Source organism: Urocitellus parryii, chromosome 1, assembly GCF_045843805.1.
Source record: "Urocitellus parryii isolate mUroPar1 chromosome 1, mUroPar1.hap1, whole genome shotgun sequence".
In the NCBI taxonomy this organism is placed as follows: Eukaryota; Metazoa; Chordata; class Mammalia; order Rodentia; family Sciuridae; genus Urocitellus; species Urocitellus parryii.
In genome coordinates, this window is record NC_135531.1 from 23,715,267 (window position 1) to 23,736,218 (window position 20,952).

Consider the following 20,952-nt stretch of genomic DNA (forward strand, 5'->3'; position numbering starts at 1 on the left):
GCAGATCAGTATCCCAGAACTAGAGTTCTAAAGAGTTCTGAATTTTTTTCAGTATCTCCTAGGACAGCTTCCACTTTGGTCTGCTCATATTGCTTTTTACTTCCTTAAGTTTTCCTGGCTTTAGTCTTTCTTTCTTTTTTTGTTTTTTATTCTTCAGACATTTTTTTAAAATTTGAATAGCTCCAGAGGGAAAACATCTGTTGCTATTTTTATTGGGATCATATTAAATTTATAAGTAAGCTTAAAGAGACCTCGTAACTTCATAATGTTGAGTTTGTATCCAAGAATGAGAAATCTTTTCATTGCCCAAGTCTATTTTTAAGTCTTTCAAAAGTTTTTTTTTAAAAGAGAGATGAGATGAGATGAGATGAGAGAGAGAGAAAATTTTTTAATATTTATTTTGTAGTCCTCGGCGGACACAACATCTTTGTATGTGGTGCTGAGGATCGAACCCGGGCCGCACGCATGCCAGGCGAGCGCGCTACCGCTTGAGCCACATCCCCAGCCCGCCATTGTAATTCTTTAAACATGTTTTCTTTTAGTTCTTTATCAGTTATTTGGTAGAATGTTTCTCAGTTTTGATTTGTATAAATGCTTTTTAATGTGGGCTGTGTGTGTGTGTGTGTGTGTGTGTGTGTGTGTGTATTTATGTATTTGCTTGGAATTAGGGAGACTGATTTTAACATGGCATTAAAATTTTAGGCAGTGTTGGATAACAAGTTCTTATTTACTCTCTGACAAGTGGATTATATTGATTGGTTGAATTGTAGTTGGTTAATAGTATCATTTATTGTGATAATCACACTTGTTGATTTCCTAATTAATAGACCCTAGCGGTATAGCCATGTAAGTTTGAATTTCTTGGTCATGCATAGCATTTCTTAGTTTACAGTGAATCTTTTAGTTGTATTTTCTGTAATTGAAATAGAAAAGGCCTTTGTCATATTATCACTGATTTAATATTATAAGTTCAGTGTGTCACTAGATTTCCTTTTGGTCTTAACTTCTTAGAAGTTATGTGTTTGCCTCAGTAATTCAGGTTTTTTTTTTTTGTATCATGGATTGAACCCAGGTGCCACATCCCGCCCCTCCTTTAATATTTTATTTAGAGACAGGGTCGCGTTAAGTTGCTTAGAGCCTATCTAAGTTGCTGAAGCTGGTTTTGAATTTGCAATCCACCTGCCTCAGCCTCCCAAGTGACTGGGATTACAGGCATGTCCACCTGACGTGTGGCTCAGTTGGAGGTAATTTAATGCAGGCATTTAATGTTATTACCTTCAATGTGAAACACTATTAAATAAAATTTAAGAGTGAAAGTTAAAAAAAAAAGCTATGTGTTTGTAAGATCAAAAACCTCTCAAAGTAGCCTAAGTAACATTAGATACAGGTAGGTATATCTTGTAGAAACAAGGTTTAGTCCAATCATATAGGTATGCTTTAGTTATTAGGGTGTGTGTGTTGTGTGTCTCTCTGCTTCACATTGTATAATCCCTTGTTTTTACTGTGAAAATATCTCTGCTTAGCTTTATTTAAACTCTCGCATTTGTATAAAATGACTTGTAATTTCTGTATACACAATTATAGTTCCAGTGCCTCCATAACTGACCCAGTGTGCCAAGTTCAGGTTCTTTTTTTTTTTTAATTTGTTTTTTTAAGTGAGAGAGAGATAATTTTTTAAAAAAAAATATTTATTTTTTAGTTTTCGGTGGACACAACATCTTTATTTTATTTTTATGTAGTGCCGGGGATCGAACCCAGTGCCCCACGCATGCCAGGCAAGCGCACTACCCCTTGAGCCACATCCCCAGCCCCAAGTTCAGGTTCTTGAGTAAGACTTTACTTTGCCCATTCTAGTCCAGTTAGATGTGTCAGGCACAAATCACCTCATTCTGTAGATGGGGCATCATTAGCACTGCTTTTTGGATTGGGTTTGGTAGTAAACCCCACGTTTTGATAATGTTATTTTCTTTTGTTGGAGAAAGTCTGTTTGGGAAGATGGTTTCAGAACATTGATTATATTAGAATTCAACTCTATGGAAATATTATGTGGAAGATACAGTGTTGTGTTTTACTGGTTTCATTTTGAAATATTTTGTATGTGAAAACTGTATCTGTTCTTGGTACATATTACTGGTAGTTGAGAACTATATATTTGTAAAAGGTTTAATTTAGAAGTTACACACTGGTTTGTAGGTATATTTTGTTTGATCTATGTAGTGGTAAAACTTGTTGAACTATTGTAAAGATAGGACCTTTTACACAAAGGCATTTTTTATTCTCTTGGAAAATTAAAAGATATGGCAAGAGTATGCACATTTTACACATGGCAGCGGGTTTTTTGGTTTTTGAACCCCCAGAGGCAGTTAAAGCCACATCCCCAGTCCTTTATTTATTTTTCATTTTGAGACAAGGTCTTGCTAAGTTGTTGAAGCTGGCTTTGAGTTAGTGATCCTTAGCCTCTTGAGCTGTTGGGATTACGGGCATGCGCCATTGTGACATGCCAGTAGTTGTTTTGAACTGAGTTGTTTTTCTGCATTTGGTAGGGAGGACATTCTCATTTGTAGTAGTCTATACGTGGGCTCTTTATTCAATCATGTTTTTTCTTGTTACATTCTAAGTATTGGAGTTTGTAGTCTCCCACCGCCTATTCCATTGTAGTTGTATTTGTCATTATTTAAAAATTACTGTTTGCCAGGAGTTGCTTTATATGTACTGTTTATGCAAAGAAAACTAATCTTGGAAATTTAATTACATAGTACGTGGCAGAGTGGGGGTTGATTTGAATTTTCAGGTATTATTCATAGTTTGGGCTCTTAAGCTCTGTTCTTTATTACCTCCCAGTTCTATTTTAATTTGTCCTTAGCTATTTTCATTGGAAGTTTTTTAGTGCTTCTAATATTTTGCCTTTATCACTGTTATTCATACTGTGTTAATTATTACTTTATATGTCTGAAAAACCATGGTGTTTTCCTATCTTCTTTAGTCTATAAAGTCTAAACTAAAATTAACTATTTCTTTAATTTATAAAGTCTGAAATAAAATTAACTATAACCATTTCTACTGCTAACATTTCTTATCTACTTAAAAATGGAAACATTTTATACACACACACATAATTTGATAATGTAATTCTTATTTTTGCACTGATCTTTTACACCAGGATTTTTAAAAAAACTGATTTACATAGAATTGTAATCTGCAAGCTGTTAAAGGCATACCAAAAATAAGTGTTCCAAGGTCAAGAAAGTCGAGAAAGTTTGGGAAATACTGAACTTACCTGATATACCACCCCTAATTTTTCCATGTTGCAAATATTTTTATAACACATTAGGGAATATCTTACAGTTAGGTGGGTGGTGCATGCCTGTAATCCCAGTGGCTCAGGAGGCTCAGGCAGGATTGTATGTTCCAAGCCAGCCATAGCAATTTAGCAAGACCCTGTCTCTAAATATAAAATGGGCTGGGGATGTGGCTCAGGGTTAAACATTCCTGAGTTCAATCTCTGGTACCATACCAAACCAAACTAAACACACACATCTGAATATATCTCTCATATGACATTTATATAATATGTATTTATTTTATTAAAATTGTGAGTTCCTTCTTAACAGAAGACTAGGCACTTAAGAGTAGATCAGTGGTGAGACCTCATTTCATTGTTTGCAGCTATAGTGGACCCAGTAAAAATATCTTCCCCATTCAGGTTGGGCCTTTTGAGGGGGAAATGGAAATCAGGCATTTGGAATCCAAATAAGTATCAATATTATCACTGAGAAAAATCAGTTGATTCTTGCTTATATGTGAAACCACATTGGGTTTCCTATAATCTCTGCTCCCCAAATTTTGACCTTGATCCTGCCCATTGAGGGAAGTATTATGTCTGCAGAACATGTCCCCTGGGTCATTCCCTTGTTATTGTGTCATTCATTTTTTCTTTTGGGCTCCTTACTTTTGAATGGCATGCTATATGAAAAAGGGAGTTTATCCCAGTTTAGTTTTGAACAACCTTAATGTTATCTGCCCTGAAGATTGGCCATTTGTCTGAGGCTTTGACCCTAGAAACTTTAAACAGATTGGTATAGAACTCTGCAGACTGGTGCTCCATTGCAGAGTGTCTGCCTTCTGGGATTTAATGGTTATTAAGAGGTGACTGGTAAAAGGCAAGTAGTTTTTCTTTTCTTTTTTTTTTTTTTTTTTTTAAATAAATTGGTCTCCAGGGTTTTTTTTTTCTGTCTCACTTCCCAGTTTTATTCGATATCTCTGAGCTGCACATGGTATAACTTTCAAATGAGCCTGTTTACAGGTTTTTCTGGCATCCCAGTACATCAGCACAGCATATTGGTGTCTTAATGGCATATTCTGTTCTGCATGCTTTGTTGTGTTTTGGATCTATAAACCTAGTAAAGTCATGTTTTTCTGTATTCTTTGTGGGTAGATATGACCTATTCCTTCTTGGGATGTCTCTGTTCTTCTTATATTTTAAAATATATGGACTAATTTCTGATCATAATCTTGGACTTGTAGTGCCCCAAACTATTTATTTTGTGATCATCTTAGGACTGAGTTATTAGTTATACAGTGCATGGGGGATACCCTCAAGGTCCTGTGGATCTTAGTGCAGCTGCTGCTGCTTCATCAACCAGCTGATTGGCTAGTGGTCCTTCCTTAGGGTGACTTTGAATGCTGAGCACTAGTGGACTGAGGCCATGAAGGTATCCCCTCCATTAGTGGTTGTAGAATTTCAAACCCATTTAAGGTTGAAATGATTATTAGCTTCCAGGAGCAAGAGTTGGGTACCATCCCTGAATACATTATCAATTCTTTTATCCTCTCAAGTATGGTTCCATATTTTTGAACCAAATAATAGCTTGATATTGCCAGTTAATCACTAATTTTCCCCACATATTTTAATTACCATTTTAAAGTAGCGGCTTTCTCTGCTTGATAGATGGGTATAAGATTTTTGCTGGGCACAAACAAGTGTTGTGAATACGTAACTATTCTGCCTAGACTACAGGCTTCTGTAATTGCTTCATAGAGAGTAGCAGTTTGAAATCCTCTGGGCTGTCTGGTTGTTATTGATGCACTCCTGTAAAATCATATTCACTGATAAATCGGGCAGATTGTCAGCATGACTAGATCTGGGTATTCAGTTGCCCAATCTTGTACCACATTTTAAGTACTATCCAGTAACTGACAAGTTCATCTCTATTGCTGCGTACCTGGCAGTCCTAGACCACAGGTTTCCTCTCTCTTCCATGTATTTAGGTCAGTTCAATAGCTATAATACTGAATGTCCTTTAAGGTGCCATTATTATTTAAAAGTGCACTCAAATTTCAAAGATACTAAACCTTAGAAATAATATTTTTAGAAGTTGATAAAATATATATTATTAAGGTTAGCACAAGACAGATGAAAAAATAAAAGAACTCCTCAGCACTTGGCAAGATTATCTTATGTAAAGTTCCCCTGGCAGCTGGTAGTCTGTATTGTATTGTCAAAAACCTTGCAAGCTTATGTCACGACCAAATTCACTTGACTCTCCCATTCTATTGCATTCTCTTTCCCGTGTGTTATTGCCATCTGATCAGTCATACTTTTTTTTTTTTTTGGGTCATTTTTGTTTAACCTGTCTTTTTAAAACCCTTCTCATTTAATTCTTGATTATGCTTTTATGATATGGATTTTAGCAGAAGGTCACAAAATAATAGGCTTTCTGTTGCTTATTTTTGTCTTTTGTTGGTTTTATTTATTTATTTATTTTTTTAAACTGGGAATTGAACTCAGGGAACTACTACTGAGCTACATCTTCAGCCCTTTTTATTTTTTGAGACAGGGCCTCAGTCTTCCAGGTCTCTGGGATTATAGGTGTATGCTACTATGCCTGGCTTCACTTATCTTTGGAATATTCCTGATGAGTCCCAGAGCCTTGCTATAGAATTGTCCTTCATCTGCTTTCCAACATGAATTTTCCAGAACCATTCACTAAGTATAAATCTCTTAAGTCTATTAATAAAAACTCAATTTTGCTAACATCTCTGGGTTACTGATATCAGTTGAGACTAATGTTTATTTAGTCCTCTGCTATCAAATGTAAACTTCTAAATTCTGTTCAGCTGGGACTTTCAGGCTGTAGGTCCTTCCACACCATTCTTCATGAGGTGTACTTTCTTTGTAGAACTGTAACTCTAGGAACTCCATCTGTGTGTCCAGGTCAGTTAGAGCCACATATCTGTAATTCTAGTACTTCTAGTTTCATGTAGAATCTATTCTGTAATTCTGGTTTCATGTAGAATCTATTTCCAGTCTTCCTACAGCTTTAATTTCTGTGTGTTTTACTTAATCTCTATTATTGGTTTTAGTAACCACTTGCAAAATTGCTGGTATTAATTTGATCAGATCATTTACATTTACCAAGTCTAAAAGGATTCTCTCAAATCTAATTTTCCCCATCTACCTCACATTTAAATTGACCTCTAAAAAATCCCCCAAACTTATAATTTTGTTTTTCTCTTAGGGTTCCCTTAAATTCTCATTTTCTCAAAGCCCTCCTCATTCTTAAGAATGGTAGCTTCCTCAGTCTACTTTAAGTAGACTTGTATCAATAATTAATTACTTGTATTAAGTAAGTCTTGTATCAGTAATGATTCATGGGCCATAATTGACCACTCTGACCTTACAAAGTACCAGGACTGATTATTTTAATTTTTAGTTGTAGATAGAAACAGTATCTTCATTTTATTTATCTATTTATCTGTTTGTTTGTTTATTTATTTATTTATTTGGTGCCCCAGTCATGTGAGACAAGTGCTCTACCACTGAACCATAACCCCAGCTCCCAGGACTGATTTTTAAAAGTGCCAGAATCAGCTGGGTATGGTGGTGCACACCTGTAATTCCAGTATCTCAGGAGGCTGAGGCAGGAGGATTGTATTATAAGTTCAAGACCAGCCTCCAAAATTTAGCAAGACCCTGTCTCAAGGTTAAAAAAAAAAAAAAAAAGATCTGGAAATGTAGCTCACTGGTAACCTCTGGCCCCTATTCAATCCCTAGCATCCCTACCCCTAATAAAAGTGCCAGATATGAGGGTCCAGGCCTCCTCAATCCCGGTTAGATCCTAATTCTGACTGTCCACTCTTCTGTAATTCAGTTGACATGTTCTTCTCTCCTACCAAAATTATTTGTTATCCACTTCTGAGGGGGCTTAACTAGAACCAGTGAAGTTTCCACTTTCTTATGAGAACTGAGAATCTTAAATTGATAGCTGTGAACTCTGCTGGCAGAGTTCTTGGCTTTATAATTTGAACAACCCCTGTTTCTTGCTCTTGCCTGATTGACCAGTATTCCCTGATGCTTGGATATTACACTTACATTCTCTAAGGGCCAAGATAATATTTTTACTGTTACCCAGAACTTTAGGCATATAATTGTCCTTTCTACTCATGGGTTTATGCATGTCTTTTTCTGATGTATTCCAAAATTAACTTTGTGTTTTTATCTTATAGCAACAAATAAATGATGTTTTAATTCTCCTTGAGACCTAATTGGCTAGATTGTTTTTCCTGATTTCCTGAACTTTCTCACATACTACTAATTAAATACTAGTCTGAGGTTAACTTCCAGGTTTCCTGGAACTTGTGATCAGTAAGATTCTAATACACAGCTTAGTAAAGCATGGATTATGTTTCTAAGTCTTTGATCAAAGTTGTTTTATCTGTATGTAAGAATATATGGTGAAAAGACAAAAGACCATGGTAACTTTAGATTAATAATATGTATTCTGTTTTTTCAGTATTTTGTTGTAGAAAGATAATGAAAGGTAAAAGACAATAAAAAATGACTTTGGCTAAAAGTATTTCTGACTCTTAATTAAAGGCAAATTTTGTTTTCCTTTTTTTTAAAAATAGGGTTACACATCATTTTGGAATGACTGTATATCATCTGGATTACGTGGCTGTATGTTAATTGAATTAGCATTGAGAGGAAGGTTACAACTAGAGGCTTGTGGAATGAGACGTAAAAGTCTTTTAACAAGAAAGGTAAGAGGATTGCTAACATCCTTTTATTGAATTTTTTCTGCTTAAAACAAAGAATGTTTCTACTACTAGCTTTCAGAAATTGAAGTGATTTAAATGTTATCTTTATTGGATTGCATTCCTTATCCTTTTTGTATTCTTGGTTTCCTGATTCTTTCATATATAATGAATAATATAATTCATTATTAGGATCAATGACTACTGCTATTTATATATGTAGATATATGCCCAAGTTTATTTGCTGCTTCTAAAAGCTATGATTTTCAAAGACTTGACATAACTTTAAGAAGTTCAAAAAGGTTTCTGTGCAAGTTACCCTATTGATCTTTTTTTTTTAAATTTTTTTTTAGTTGTAGATGGAAATAGTACTTTTGTTTTGTTTATTTATTTTTATGTGGTGCTGAGGATCCAACCCAGTGCCTCACACATGCAAGGCAAGCACTCTACTGCTGAGCTACAACCCCAGCCCTGGCTATTGATCTTTTTAGTAGACCTTGAGTGCTTTTCAGATATCAGTCTTCACTGTGAAGGTTTGAGTAGTTATTTCTGTGGTGTGGTTCAGTAGAGGTCATATTGGCCTCTACCATGAAAACTACAGAACACTAAAGAAAGAAATTAAAAAAGACCTTAGAAGATGGAAAGTTTCTTTCCCATGGTCTTGGATAGGCAAAATTAATATTGCCAAAATAACCATACTACCTAGAGCACTATACAGATTCAGTGTGGTTCCAATTAAAATCCAACATTATTCCTTATAGAAATAGAAAAAGCAATCATGAAATTCATTTGGAAGAATAGCCAAAGCAGTCCTCAACAAGAAGAGTGAAGTGGGAGGCACCACAATACCAGACCTTAAACTATACTACAAAGCTATTATAACAAAAATGGCATGGTATTGGCACAAAAATAGATATGTAGACCAATGGTACAGAATAGAAAACAGAGACAAACCCACTTAAATACAGTTATCTCATACTAGACAAAGGCGCCAAAAACATACATTGGAGAAGAGATAACCTCTTCAACAAGTGGTGCTGGGACAACTGGAAATCCTTACGCAGCAAAATGAAAATAAACCCGTCTCTCATCGTGCACAAAACTCAAAGTGGATCAAAGACCTAGGACCTAGAGGAAAAAGTAAGGCTCAAAACTTCATCATATCAGATTAGGTCCCGACTTCCTTAACAAGACTCCTAAAGCACAAGAAATGAAATCAAGAATTAATAAATAGGATGGATTCAAACTAAAAAGCTTCTTCTCAGCAAAAGAAAGAAACAAAGAGGTGAACAAAGAGCCTACATTTTGGGAGAAAATTTGTGCCACACACACGTTAGATAGAGAACTAACATCCAGGATATATAAAGAACTCAAAAAACGTAACACCAAAAAACCCAAACAACCTGATCAGTAAATGGGCTAAGGAGCTGCTGAACAGACACTTTTCAGAAGAAGATATACACTTGATCAACAAATATATGAAAAATGTTCAATATCTCTAGTAATTAGAGAAATGCAAATCAAAACTACTCTAATCATCTCACGCCAGTCAGAATGGCAGCTATCAAGAATACAGACAATAATAAATGTTGGCAAGGATGTGGAGAAAGGCACACTGGTGAGACTGCAAATTGGTGCAACCAATCTGGAAAGTAGTATGGAGATTCCTTAGAAGACTTGGAATGGAACTACCATTTGACCCAGCTATTCCCCTCCTTGGTCTACACCCAAAGGACTTAAAATTAGCATACTATAGTAATGTAGCTACATCAATGTTCATAGCAGCTTAATTCACAATAGCTAAACTGTGAAACCAAACTAGAAGCCCTTCAGTGGATGAATGGATAAACAAATGGTGACACACACACACACACACACACACACACACACACACACTGCAATGTTACTCAGCATTAAAAAAGAATAAAATTGTGGCATTTGCAGGTAAATGGATGGAGTTGGAGAATATCATGCTAAGCAAAGTAAGCCAATCCCAAAACACCAAAGGCCGAAAGTTCTCTCTGATAAGTGGAGGCTGATCCATAATGGGGAGGGGAGAGACATGGGAAAAATGGAGGAACTTTGGGCAAAGGGGAGGGAAAATGGGGAGGATACACGGGGGCAGGAAAGATGGTGGGATAAGGTGGACATCATTACCCTAGGTAACATGTATGAGTGCACATATGGTGTGATGCTTCAGTGTGTACGACCATAGAAATGGAAAGTTGTGCTGCAATTATGTACAATGAGTCAAAATGCATTCTGCTGTCATATATACCTAATTAAATAAAATAAATAAAAAAAAGTAGATTTATTCCCTCACAGTTCTGGAGGCCAGAGGTCTGAAATCTAGGTGTGCTGTGTTTTCTTTGAAGGCTCTAAGTTTTTTCTTTCCCCAGAGGGCAGTGCTGGGGATTTAATAAAATTTTTATTCTACTAGTGGTGGCAGTTTAAAAAAAGTCTTTCTCATCCTTAAAATTATTTTTCCTATTTGAATCTGAGTCTTTTATTGTGGAAGAAGCTCAGAGGAGCCAATCTTACTTGATATTTGCCTCCAGTTCATTAGTCAACTTAATGATATTCAGATTTATTTCTCTGAAGTGAAATGTCACCTTTATTGTATATGAGATTCTTTCAAATAATTGAGACTGTTTTTTGGGGGGTTGGTGGGTAGGGTTACTGAGGATTGACCTCAGTGGCACTCGACCACAAGCTGCATCCCCAGCCCTATTTTGTATTTTATTTAGAGGCAGGGTTTCACTCAGTTGCTTACTTAGCCCCTGTTTTTGCTGAGGCTGCTTTGAACTTGTGATCTTCCTGCCTTAGCCCCCTGAGCTGTTGGGATTACAGGCGTGTGTGTGCCACAGCACCTAGCAAGATTGGTTTTTGAATTAATAATGTTTTATAAATGAATTTCTGGATCAAATAGCCCAAGGTTCAATAAGTGGAATTGTATTAAGAATGAATTATTCTAGCATTTTGCCTTACTAGTTATTGCATAGTAGCTTCATTTTCATTTGTTTGTACCTAATCTGGTTAGGTTAAATACAGAATTTCCTTAACACAGAATTAATTTAAACTTTGAACTTTGATACTGCATGAAATGAACACTTTGAGCTTGGTGAATTACTTGCACAGTTGTTGATTTTTTTTATTTAAAGAGTTTATGTCAGAAAACAGTCTTAATGCTTGTGTTTTAGGTGATTTGTAAGTCCGATGCACCAACAGGGGATGTTCTTCTGGATGAAGCTCTAAAGCATGTTAAGGAGACTCAACCTCCAGAAACAGTCCAGAACTGGATTGAATTACTTAGTGGTAAGCCACTGTAGAAAAAAAAAATGAATTTTATTTAAAAGCATTTATAAAATTTTAAATTCTTTTGAAAGGAGCCCATAAAAAATAGCAGAATCTTGTTTAGTCACTGAGACAGATTTGAAGGTTATTTATCACTAAGAGGGGAAAAAAGTGTTTTTTTTTCCCAGTTTCATCTTATGATGTATGTATGTATGTATGTATACAAATATATGTATTTTTGGTGGTGCTGGGGATTGAACCTAGGCCTTGTGCATTCGAGGCAAGCACTATACTAACTGAGCTATATTCCTAGTCCCTGAGCATTTATTGATGAGATGTAATATTCTTTCTTCCAGCTCCCATCATTCTTTATCAGAATTGTAGTCCACTTCTTATTCTGTGTAGGCTGGGTTAAGCTGTGGAGATATCTTCAGATGCTCCGCCCATAAGTCATTTCTTGATCTTACATCATACATACTAATAGTACATTGGGTTTAATAGCATATCTTTGACTGCCACATGTCCTTTGACAGTATATGCATTGGCAGAGGAAATTAGTATAAATTAGTATGTCACATAAGGGTATTGGATTGACATTTAAGATGACTATCTACTTGTATTTACCTAACATTTTATGAGTGACTTTTATTTAGTAACTGAACTTGGTTCTTAATTTGAGCAGCTATTACACTCTTCCCACTTGATTGGACATTGAAAAGATGTGAAGTCTTCTAAGCTTTTCTCAAAAGTATTTAAATACAGTTAAGATTTAATTTAAGCAAATGTATGTTTCCCATCTAGTGAATGTACCAAAATATTGCTTGCTGATTAAAATTTCTTTTCTTTAGGTGAAATATAAATAATGTAATATTTACCATTTTAATCATTTATAAGGGTATAGTTCTGAGGCCAGCTTTCTGATTTTTAAAATTTTAAAAATGTTTAGTTGCTTTAAGATAGTATATGGTATCAAATACCAGTTGCTTCAACAATATAGACATAGGTGCTATGAAACTTTTAAAAGAGATACTCAAAAACGATTGAAAGAATCTTAAAGTCCACTTGGAACAATTGTATATGTCTAAATAATTTGATAACAGATTAGAGTTTAACAGTATGGTTCTTTGAAAGTTCGGTAGCTCAGAAAAGAGAAATCCTTGAGATCTTTAGTAGATGAAAGAAGATGTAGACATTGGATTAGACTTTTTTTACAGAGTAAGAAAGAGACACAGAAGGAAGTGTATCTATTTAGAGGGATTAGAGGTAGTGGTAAAATTGGTGAATCTGTCCTTACATGCTGGGTCTGTGTTTGTTCCAAAGATTATATGCTGTTGCATTGTTAACAGAAATGTGTGATCATATGTAAAGAAGAGAGAATGATTAACACAGGTTTATTGGTGGTTATTATAACCAGCAGTAGAGATGGTACACAGGAGGCTTTTAATGTAGAAATGAAGGCAATTAGAGAATATTTTTATTAAGAAACAAAAAAGTTTATTTACCTGGGATGGATGGTATACCTAGGGACTCATTTTTTATTATATAATGTTAAAACTATTGATAACATTTTAAACATTTAAACATCTCTTAAAATTAATAAAAAATATGCAAGACAGACTTTAAAAGTTTTTAATAAAACTACTGTTTTTTAAAATAAAATTAGTCATGAACTGAAATTAATTTGTACGCATGTATGAGTAGGGGATAAACCCAACAATTATGTATAATTATAAACTCTAGTAAAATAAAATTTCTGGCTTCTGAAACCTTAAGTAGTTGATCAGTTTGGTCACAATATATGTAGTTGATCAGTTTGGTCACAGGGTGTCACTAGACTGCCACATGTATGGGGGAAGCTGCTTATAGTTTAATATGATGTCCAGGCAGTAAGGAGTTCTTTGCAGAGAAATTATTTAGTATGTCATTCTCTTTTGGTATGATTGTTGGGTGGTGAATATTATCTCTTAAGAACTTTTCTTCTCACACTTTCCTTTAAAAAATGAACTACAAATAAATTCTATATATTTTAGATTTGCATGTATAATTTACCAAGTCTTTCCATACATACACACACACACTCTGTATGTATACATACACAGTGATTTAAGGACTGGATCACAGTAATATCTTTTAATGTAGTAATTCACACACTACTCATTCATCAAGCATTTATTACAAAAATTTAAAAAGATTTTTAATATTCTTAAACTGAAGTAACTAAATCTTTAGTAGCTGGCATAGATCAAACCTTATATTTTCATTAATCCATCTATACTCCTCTCATCCCAATTTATACTGGTGTCTTAATTATGCCTAACTTGGGGGTGACTTTATCCTTTGCACTTGGCTTAATTTGTTTTTAAAAATAAAAGGTAGAAATTTCAGGATACCAAGATACTCATTTATTTCATTATACCTTTTTTCTTGTGTATCACAAGAAATATTATATAGCACTTGAGATATTCCCTTATGGTTTCAACCTTCTGCTTATGGAATTTATTTTTTATATCTGAGGAGATCTAAAAAACCCTTTGAAGTTTTTATATCTGAGGAGATCTGAATAACTCACTTTTTCTTGAGTGAGCACACATGGTTTGCCCTCTTTCAGGGAATTGCTACAAAAGAAGATGATGACTTGGTCCCTTTTTATTACTTCCTCTGAGGCAGAAATGGTTGCCCATGAGAAGGTCCAATCATAAATGGAACACCTTATTGAAGGTGGGTCTGTGTATAGACTCTTCTCAATTTTAGTTGCAACAGTGAACAATTAAGGTAGCATACTTTGGAGTTGAGAAATTTTTCACAGGAACTTTGTAAGCATTACATGTTCCATTGGTTGTAATATATAAGATATAATTAAGGATATGGTGAGGGCAGATATTCGTATGACTTCAGTACAATAAGCAGTGGTCATAAACTGTTAATCCTATCTGTTTCCCTTGAGAAAGAAAACAAACCATTGTGTAGCAGCATTAGAAGAGTGTTCTTTTTAATGCTTGCAAAGAGAAATTTAACTGGGTTTTCAGAATTACATACTTCTCTGTTTCCTATTGTTTGGGAATAGATGACCAAGATGTTTTGTGGGGCATAAAATTCCTTCCTGTTTGACTTACTAATTTAAAGTTGGGTGGATTGTTATTTGTTCTGCTACACTTTGGTTTGATGACAACATAAACATATTAAAGCAATAATACCTAATTAGCTAGAATTGCCAGGGGATAGTAGTGTTTTTTTGGTAATTTACATATTAGCTGCATGGTTAATTAATTTAGAATTGAACTATAGTTTTTTAAACAGACTAATGTAAATTTGGCTAGTATTTTATGTTGTATTAGTTTAAATTTCTAAAAATCAATTAATAGAACCCATTCTACTCTAATTGTTGCCATAGGAAACACAAAATAAAGCCCATACTGTCTGGTGAAAGATGCAGCAGACAGGCATTTATTGGGAGACAGTGGACTGGTACAATAAAACATTGGATGTCCCATACCTTTGAAAGAAGAGGTGTACCTCCTCTAGGACTTATAGCCCGCTTATAATCACCGGCTATGTATTTTGTTGTTTCTTTGGTCCATAGTCCAGGCTGTTCTTCTCTGGAAATCCAGATTCTCTAGAAATTCAGATTTCTAAATTTAGCTTGGCCTTTCTCTTCTAACTTTCTTAGAAATACCCCTTAATATTAAACCCAAGTCATTTCTCATTTGTTTGGGAACTTTGTTCATGTCATTCATAGGGCCCTCTTTCCATTTTATTCTATCCACTAACATGAATGTGTCTTTAATTCGATTTTAAATTCTTTCAGGATAAAAAATGTCTTAATGTTTATACTCTTGGTACCTACTCTATGCCTAGAACATTGTGAATACTATAAATTTTTTCATCCAGGATGTTGATTTTGCACATAATACTTAACAATTATTGAGAACTTAATTGTGTATCAGGCTCTATTCTGAGAATTTGATGTCTCATTTAATTCTCATAATATCCCTTTGAGCTTGATACAATGTTATCCTTACTTTACAGATGAAGAAATGGAGGAGAGAGGTTGAGCCTTGCACAGGCTGCATAGCTGGGTGTTTGCCTAAGTAGGGGTTTAAACTGAACCAGTCTGGCTATAGAGCCTGTTCTTAATCTTGTTTTGTTATACTGCCTCATCAGCAGTTACTAATTTCTTGACATTGAATGTAGTTATGATCTTGTTTGACACCAGAAGTTGAAATAAGAATCATGTTTATTACTCCCTGTTTTTCTTTAATACTGTAAGGTTGTTAAATCTAATATGGCTCCAAATATATTTCAGTGCTTTTTCTTTTTGAAAGTACCAAAGACATTGAATGTAGCAATTGTTTTTCTTTTGTGGAAATTGATTTGCCAGGACTACTTTTTGTTTGTTTGCTGTCTTTAAATCCATGGAGTGACTTTAATTATTAGTGAGTTAGGTACGTGTGTGTGTGTGTGTGTGTGTGTGTGTGTGTGTGTGTGTGTTTGTTTCTCCTGGCACTGGGGGTTGAATCCAGGGAACACTTTATGACTAAACTACATTCTTGGCCCTTTTTATTTTTTATTTTGAGACAGAGACTTGCAGATTTGCTGGGGCTGGCCTTGGATTTGTAATCTTCCTGCTTATTTAGACTCCTGAGTAGTTGGGATTATAGGGTTGTGCAGTTGTGCCTAGATGTCATATAATATTTGACAGTTTTGAATTCCCTGCTTTTTCAAAGTAAATCCAAAATTGACAATTCTGTATCATTCCTTAAGAGGAAACAAGCCTTTTTAAAAAAGAAAAAATTTGGTGTGCATATTTTCCTTTAAATTAGATACTTACAGTAGCTGTTTTAAAGTTTTTTTGTCTGCTAATTCCATTACCACTGTCATTTCTGGGTGATGTCTGATTTGGTTTACTATTTCCTTTATTTTTTTTCTCCCTTAGTGTTAGATCATATTTTCTTGCTTCTTTGCAAATCTAATGATTTTTGTGTTTAACTGAATGGCAGACATTGTGAATGTTAGATTGTTGAGTGCTGTTTTTTGAAGAGTGTTGAATTTTGTTTTGGAGTAAATAGTTAAACTACTTGTGGATCATCTTATATTTATTTTATTTTTTTGGTATCAGGGATTGAACCCAGGGGTGCTTAACTGCTGAGCAGATACCCAGTCTGTTTCATTTTTTTATTTTGATAGCGTCTCACTGAGTTGCTTATTAGGGCCTTACTAATTTGCTGAGGCTGGGTTTGAACTTGGATCCACTTTCCTTAGCCTCCCAGACCTCTGGGATTACAGGCACCCACCACTGTGCCTGGCTTGGATCAGCTTATTTTAGAGCCGATCTTGGGTGGTCTGATCTAGTTTAACCGTACTACTAAAGTGTCATCCTTCTGTGGTCTCTTCTGCACATCCTACGTGTTCATTGAGGTCTTTTCACCTAAAGTTTTTCTGATCTTTATGTGAACTCTTGGAATTATTCAGCTAAAACTTTCTGGTATTTCTTTGTCTAACCTTGCCCAATTTCTTACCTTAACATGTGTGCCTTAGTTTTTAGTCAGAGACTCAAGGGTATACCACCCAGGGTTCTAGACTTCCTTTCTGTGCATAGATCTTGCTTCAGTACTCTGCCTTGCACATTCCAGCTTCCTTGGCTTCTCTGACCTCTGATCTCAGACCAGAGTGACTATTCTGCTCTGTTGTCTTGTGTGTGCCTCCAGGTAGTAAGTTTGGACATCATAGGGGTTGCTTAGATTTCCTCCAGATTTCTATTTATGGTGAGGCAAGTCTAGGATTGAATGCTTACTCTGTCATAAGTCTGTATTCACTAGTATTCAATCATATAGTAACATATTTGTCCATGGCTAACTGAACAGTAATATAGTTTAAGACCACTAGAACTTTCTGTGATGATGAAAATATTTTATTTCATGCCATCTAGTCAGTAACCAAGGGCTGCACATAGCTATTTGTACTTGAAATGTGACTTGTGCAACTGAGGAACTGTGTTTTTTACTTTTAAATTTAGTTATTTCGGGTGTTTATTGGTCTGTTGTGAGCAGACCAGTTAAAGGTTTTCTCAGTTTTATAAAATTTTAACCTTAGAGCTTTTGCAACTAATTAATGATACCTGTGGTTGATCTTTGTCATGTCCTAATTTTGGAAAGTATTATAGTTTTTTTTTTCAAATTACAAAAATAGTTAACATTTGTTTGAGACATTTGGAAAATAATGAAAAATACGAAGAAAAATTGTCACACAGAATCCAAAAGATAACCAAGGTTAATATTTTGTTGTATTTCTTTCAATCTAATATAAAGAAAAAAACTTGTGAAAAATATTTGCTTTTATTTAAAATATTTATCTTGGAAGTATGCACAAGATTAAAATTGTGAAATTTGTTGTCCTCTTAGAATTAGCTTTATGTTATTTGTCATCAAAGCAAGCCTGCACAGGAAAGCCTTTAGACTATGTGTTTGGCACTTCTAGGAATATCATGAAAACATCAATTTTTTTGTCCATTTGTTGCAGACTGGTGTTTTGTAGAGAAAGTTTGTATTTTGCTGTTGGTTGCTTTTTGGCAATAGCTGGAGTGAACTAGAAATATAATTTGAGTTCATTTTCCCATTAGACTAAGGGTGACTATGGTTTGAAAACTATTTTCTGATTAGATTTTTGTGTGAATACCATGCCTGAGAATATGTCAGGTGCCTAAAATTCAAAGGTCTAGCCTCAGATGCTTCATGGTCTTATTGGGGAGCAAAATATTGTTGAGTTTTTTTATTTCTTGGGGGAAAAATTAAATTTTACTGCTCATTCTTTTACTATTAAACTTTGCAAGATTAGCAAGTAATACTCATCATTTCATTTCTAATTTCCAAAATCTTTTGTTTAGGTGAGACATGGAATCCATTAAAATTGCATTATCAATTAAGAAACGTGAGGGAACGATTAGCTAAAAACCTGGTGGAAAAGGGTGTACTGACGACAGAGAAACAGAACTTCCTACTTTTTGACATGACGACACATCCTCTCACCAATAACAACATTAAGCAGCGCCTCATCAAGAAGGTACAAGAAGCTGTTCTTGACAAATGGGTGAATGACCCTCACCGCATGGACAAGCGCTTGCTGGCTCTCATTTACTTAGCCCATGCCTCGGATGTCCTGGAGAATGCCTTTGCACCTCTTCTGGATGAGCAGTATGACTTAGCTACCAAGAGAGTGCGGCAGCTTCTTGACTTAGACCCTGAGGTAGAATGTCTGAAGGCCAACACCAACGAGGTTCTGTGGGCAGTGGTGGCGGCATTCACCAAGTAACTCTGTCGGAATGAAATGTTTCCTTTCTTTCATGTAAACCAGTAGTTTTTCTTCTATTGACTTCTGGTTTTCTGCAGTTTGTACTTTCCCACACTATAATTGGCTTTTGTTTTATAAAATGGTGGGTGGCTTTTTCTTTTTGTATGTATGCAGGATTCTGCTGGTACGAGAGGCCTTCCTCTTTCTGTTTTTAACAAATTTACTGCCATATTGGCATTCCATTCCCCGTTGCCATTCTCACTGTTACCTGTTTTGGGTTTCTGATGTACTTTGTCTTCAAAGTACTTCCAGTCACCTCACGTGCACAGTTTCTGGATTACCTCAACTTGAGTTTTCCCACATGTGCATGTCCATCTATATCATTCTGCCTACAATTCAGACAGAAGTCACAACAAGGCCTTCAACTCACCAAAGGTAAATATCTGTATCTATTAGGACATTTTATACATAGACCTCAGTTGAGATGTATACTTAGCAAAATTATTTTTAAATTGAGACAGCACAGTAAATACTTAATATAAAATGCCCCTTGGATTTTTGCTTCCCATGTAAATCTATTGTATTATTACACTTGTTATAATTTTAACTATTAAATCATAAAGGTCCAGTTGTTTCACAAAGCCAGTTTGGGATGAGCTGCATTCCAGTTAAGCTGTATATAGGTTGAATTATATATAAATTACTCCTTCTTCTGGCCACCCTGCCTCCATCTTAGTATTTTGCAAGATTTGATTAGTTGTACACCTGGTGCCCCTTACTAGCTTCAGTCATTGTTATTTGATGGCAAAATAGACCTCTCATCATTGAAAGAGAGAAAAAATGTGTATCTGATTGGTGCTGGGATTTTTTTGAGCTCTGCCGTTCATGGTACTTTGCATCTGTTTTTGGATTTTTTTTTTTTTTGGAGGGGGTGTGTCTTAACTGTCCTTATGATTTCTGTAGGGAAGAGGCTTGTGACCAGTACTAATCTTGAGTACAGTTTTTTTCTGTCAACAAGTAAATTAATGTCTGCTCCGAAATGTCATTTAACTACTTACACTTCCTTGGGGGAAAAAAAAATCAAATGTCAGTCCTAGCAGATGTTGCATGTAAATTGGTAGCAAGTAATGACTACAACTCAGATGATTAAGAATTTTGTAACAGAAAGCTCTGCTGTTTTAATTTTTTATATACAATTATGATAATTAGCACATTGTAAGACTAGAAATCTTTGCTTTTAAAGTTTATTTTTACTATTTCTTTATCACTGTTTATCATACCACCATTGGTTTCATAATGTAAATACTACACATTGAACAAATTAAATGTCAATTTTTTATTACTATAGTTCATGTTAATAGTGGGGCTTTCAGGTGTTTAGGAATTTCTTTGGTTAACATTCATTGCAAAAGTACTAGATGGTGTATAACTCTAGAGTTGAATTTTAAGGGATTCCCTAATATGTATACTATCTTTTTATCTGAAATAATAAATAAACTATGATCTTGAAAGTGCCTGAATCAGAGCAAGCATGTCATTTGTATTTTTGTGTTTTGAGTTTGCTTTTATTTTTTAAAAAATATTTATTTTTTTAGTTGTAGTTGGACATAATACCTTTATTTTATGTATTTTTATGTGGTGCTGAGGATCGAACCCAGGGCCTCACACATACTAGGCGAGCGCTCTACCGCTGAACCACAACCCCAGCCCCTTGAGTTTGCTTTTAAATAAAGTTTTACCTAGTATAGAATTGTCAGATTTCAATGCAAGACTTGGAAAACTTTTTCTTAAATATCCAGATATATATTTTAGGCTTTTTTAAGAAAAATTTTTTTTAAGAGAGAGGGAATTTTTTTTTTAATGTTTATTTTTCAGTTATCGGCGGACACAACATCTTTGTTTGTATGTGGTGCTGAGGATCGAACCTGGGCTGAAAGCATGCCAGGCGAGCGCTGCGCTACCACTTGAGCCACATCCCCAGCCCCTATTTTAGGCTTTTAGAGCCACATATTTTGTTTGTTACAGTTACTCCTCAACTTTGTTGAATGAAAGCTGTCATTGACATTATAAATAAGAGACTAGGCTGTGTTGGAATAAAACTTCGCAGAAACAATCAGCTCTCCATGGCCTACAGTTTGCCAGCCCCTGTACTAATGCATGAAAAAAAGACACATTTTTCTGTCCATTCAAATAACCTCCTTGACTGGGTGTGGTGTTGCCTGTCTAATCCCAGCTACTCAGGAAGCTGAGGATGTTCCTGAGTTTGAAGACTGCCTAAGCATTTAGTGAGAGACCCTGTCTCAAAAGCAGAAACCTCCTTTTTTCCCCCAAAAGTGATAT

At 35.1% G+C, this 20,952-nt stretch overlaps 1 protein-coding gene across 1 annotated transcript in view; it reads left to right on the top strand.

Moving 5' to 3' along the window:
• Positions 1-20,126, top strand: part of Golph3 (golgi phosphoprotein 3) — a 31,460-nt gene extending 11,334 nt beyond the window's left edge. Inside the window, exons 2-4 of the mRNA XM_026390125.2 lie at positions 7,909-8,040; positions 11,235-11,349; positions 18,209-20,126. Coding sequence (XP_026245910.2) covers positions 7,909-8,040; positions 11,235-11,349; positions 18,209-18,633 — 672 coding nt within the window. The 3' untranslated portion in view covers positions 18,634-20,126. The remainder of the gene's footprint in view (positions 1-7,908; positions 8,041-11,234; positions 11,350-18,208) is intronic.
• The last annotated feature ends 826 nt before the right edge of the window (positions 20,127-20,952 follow it).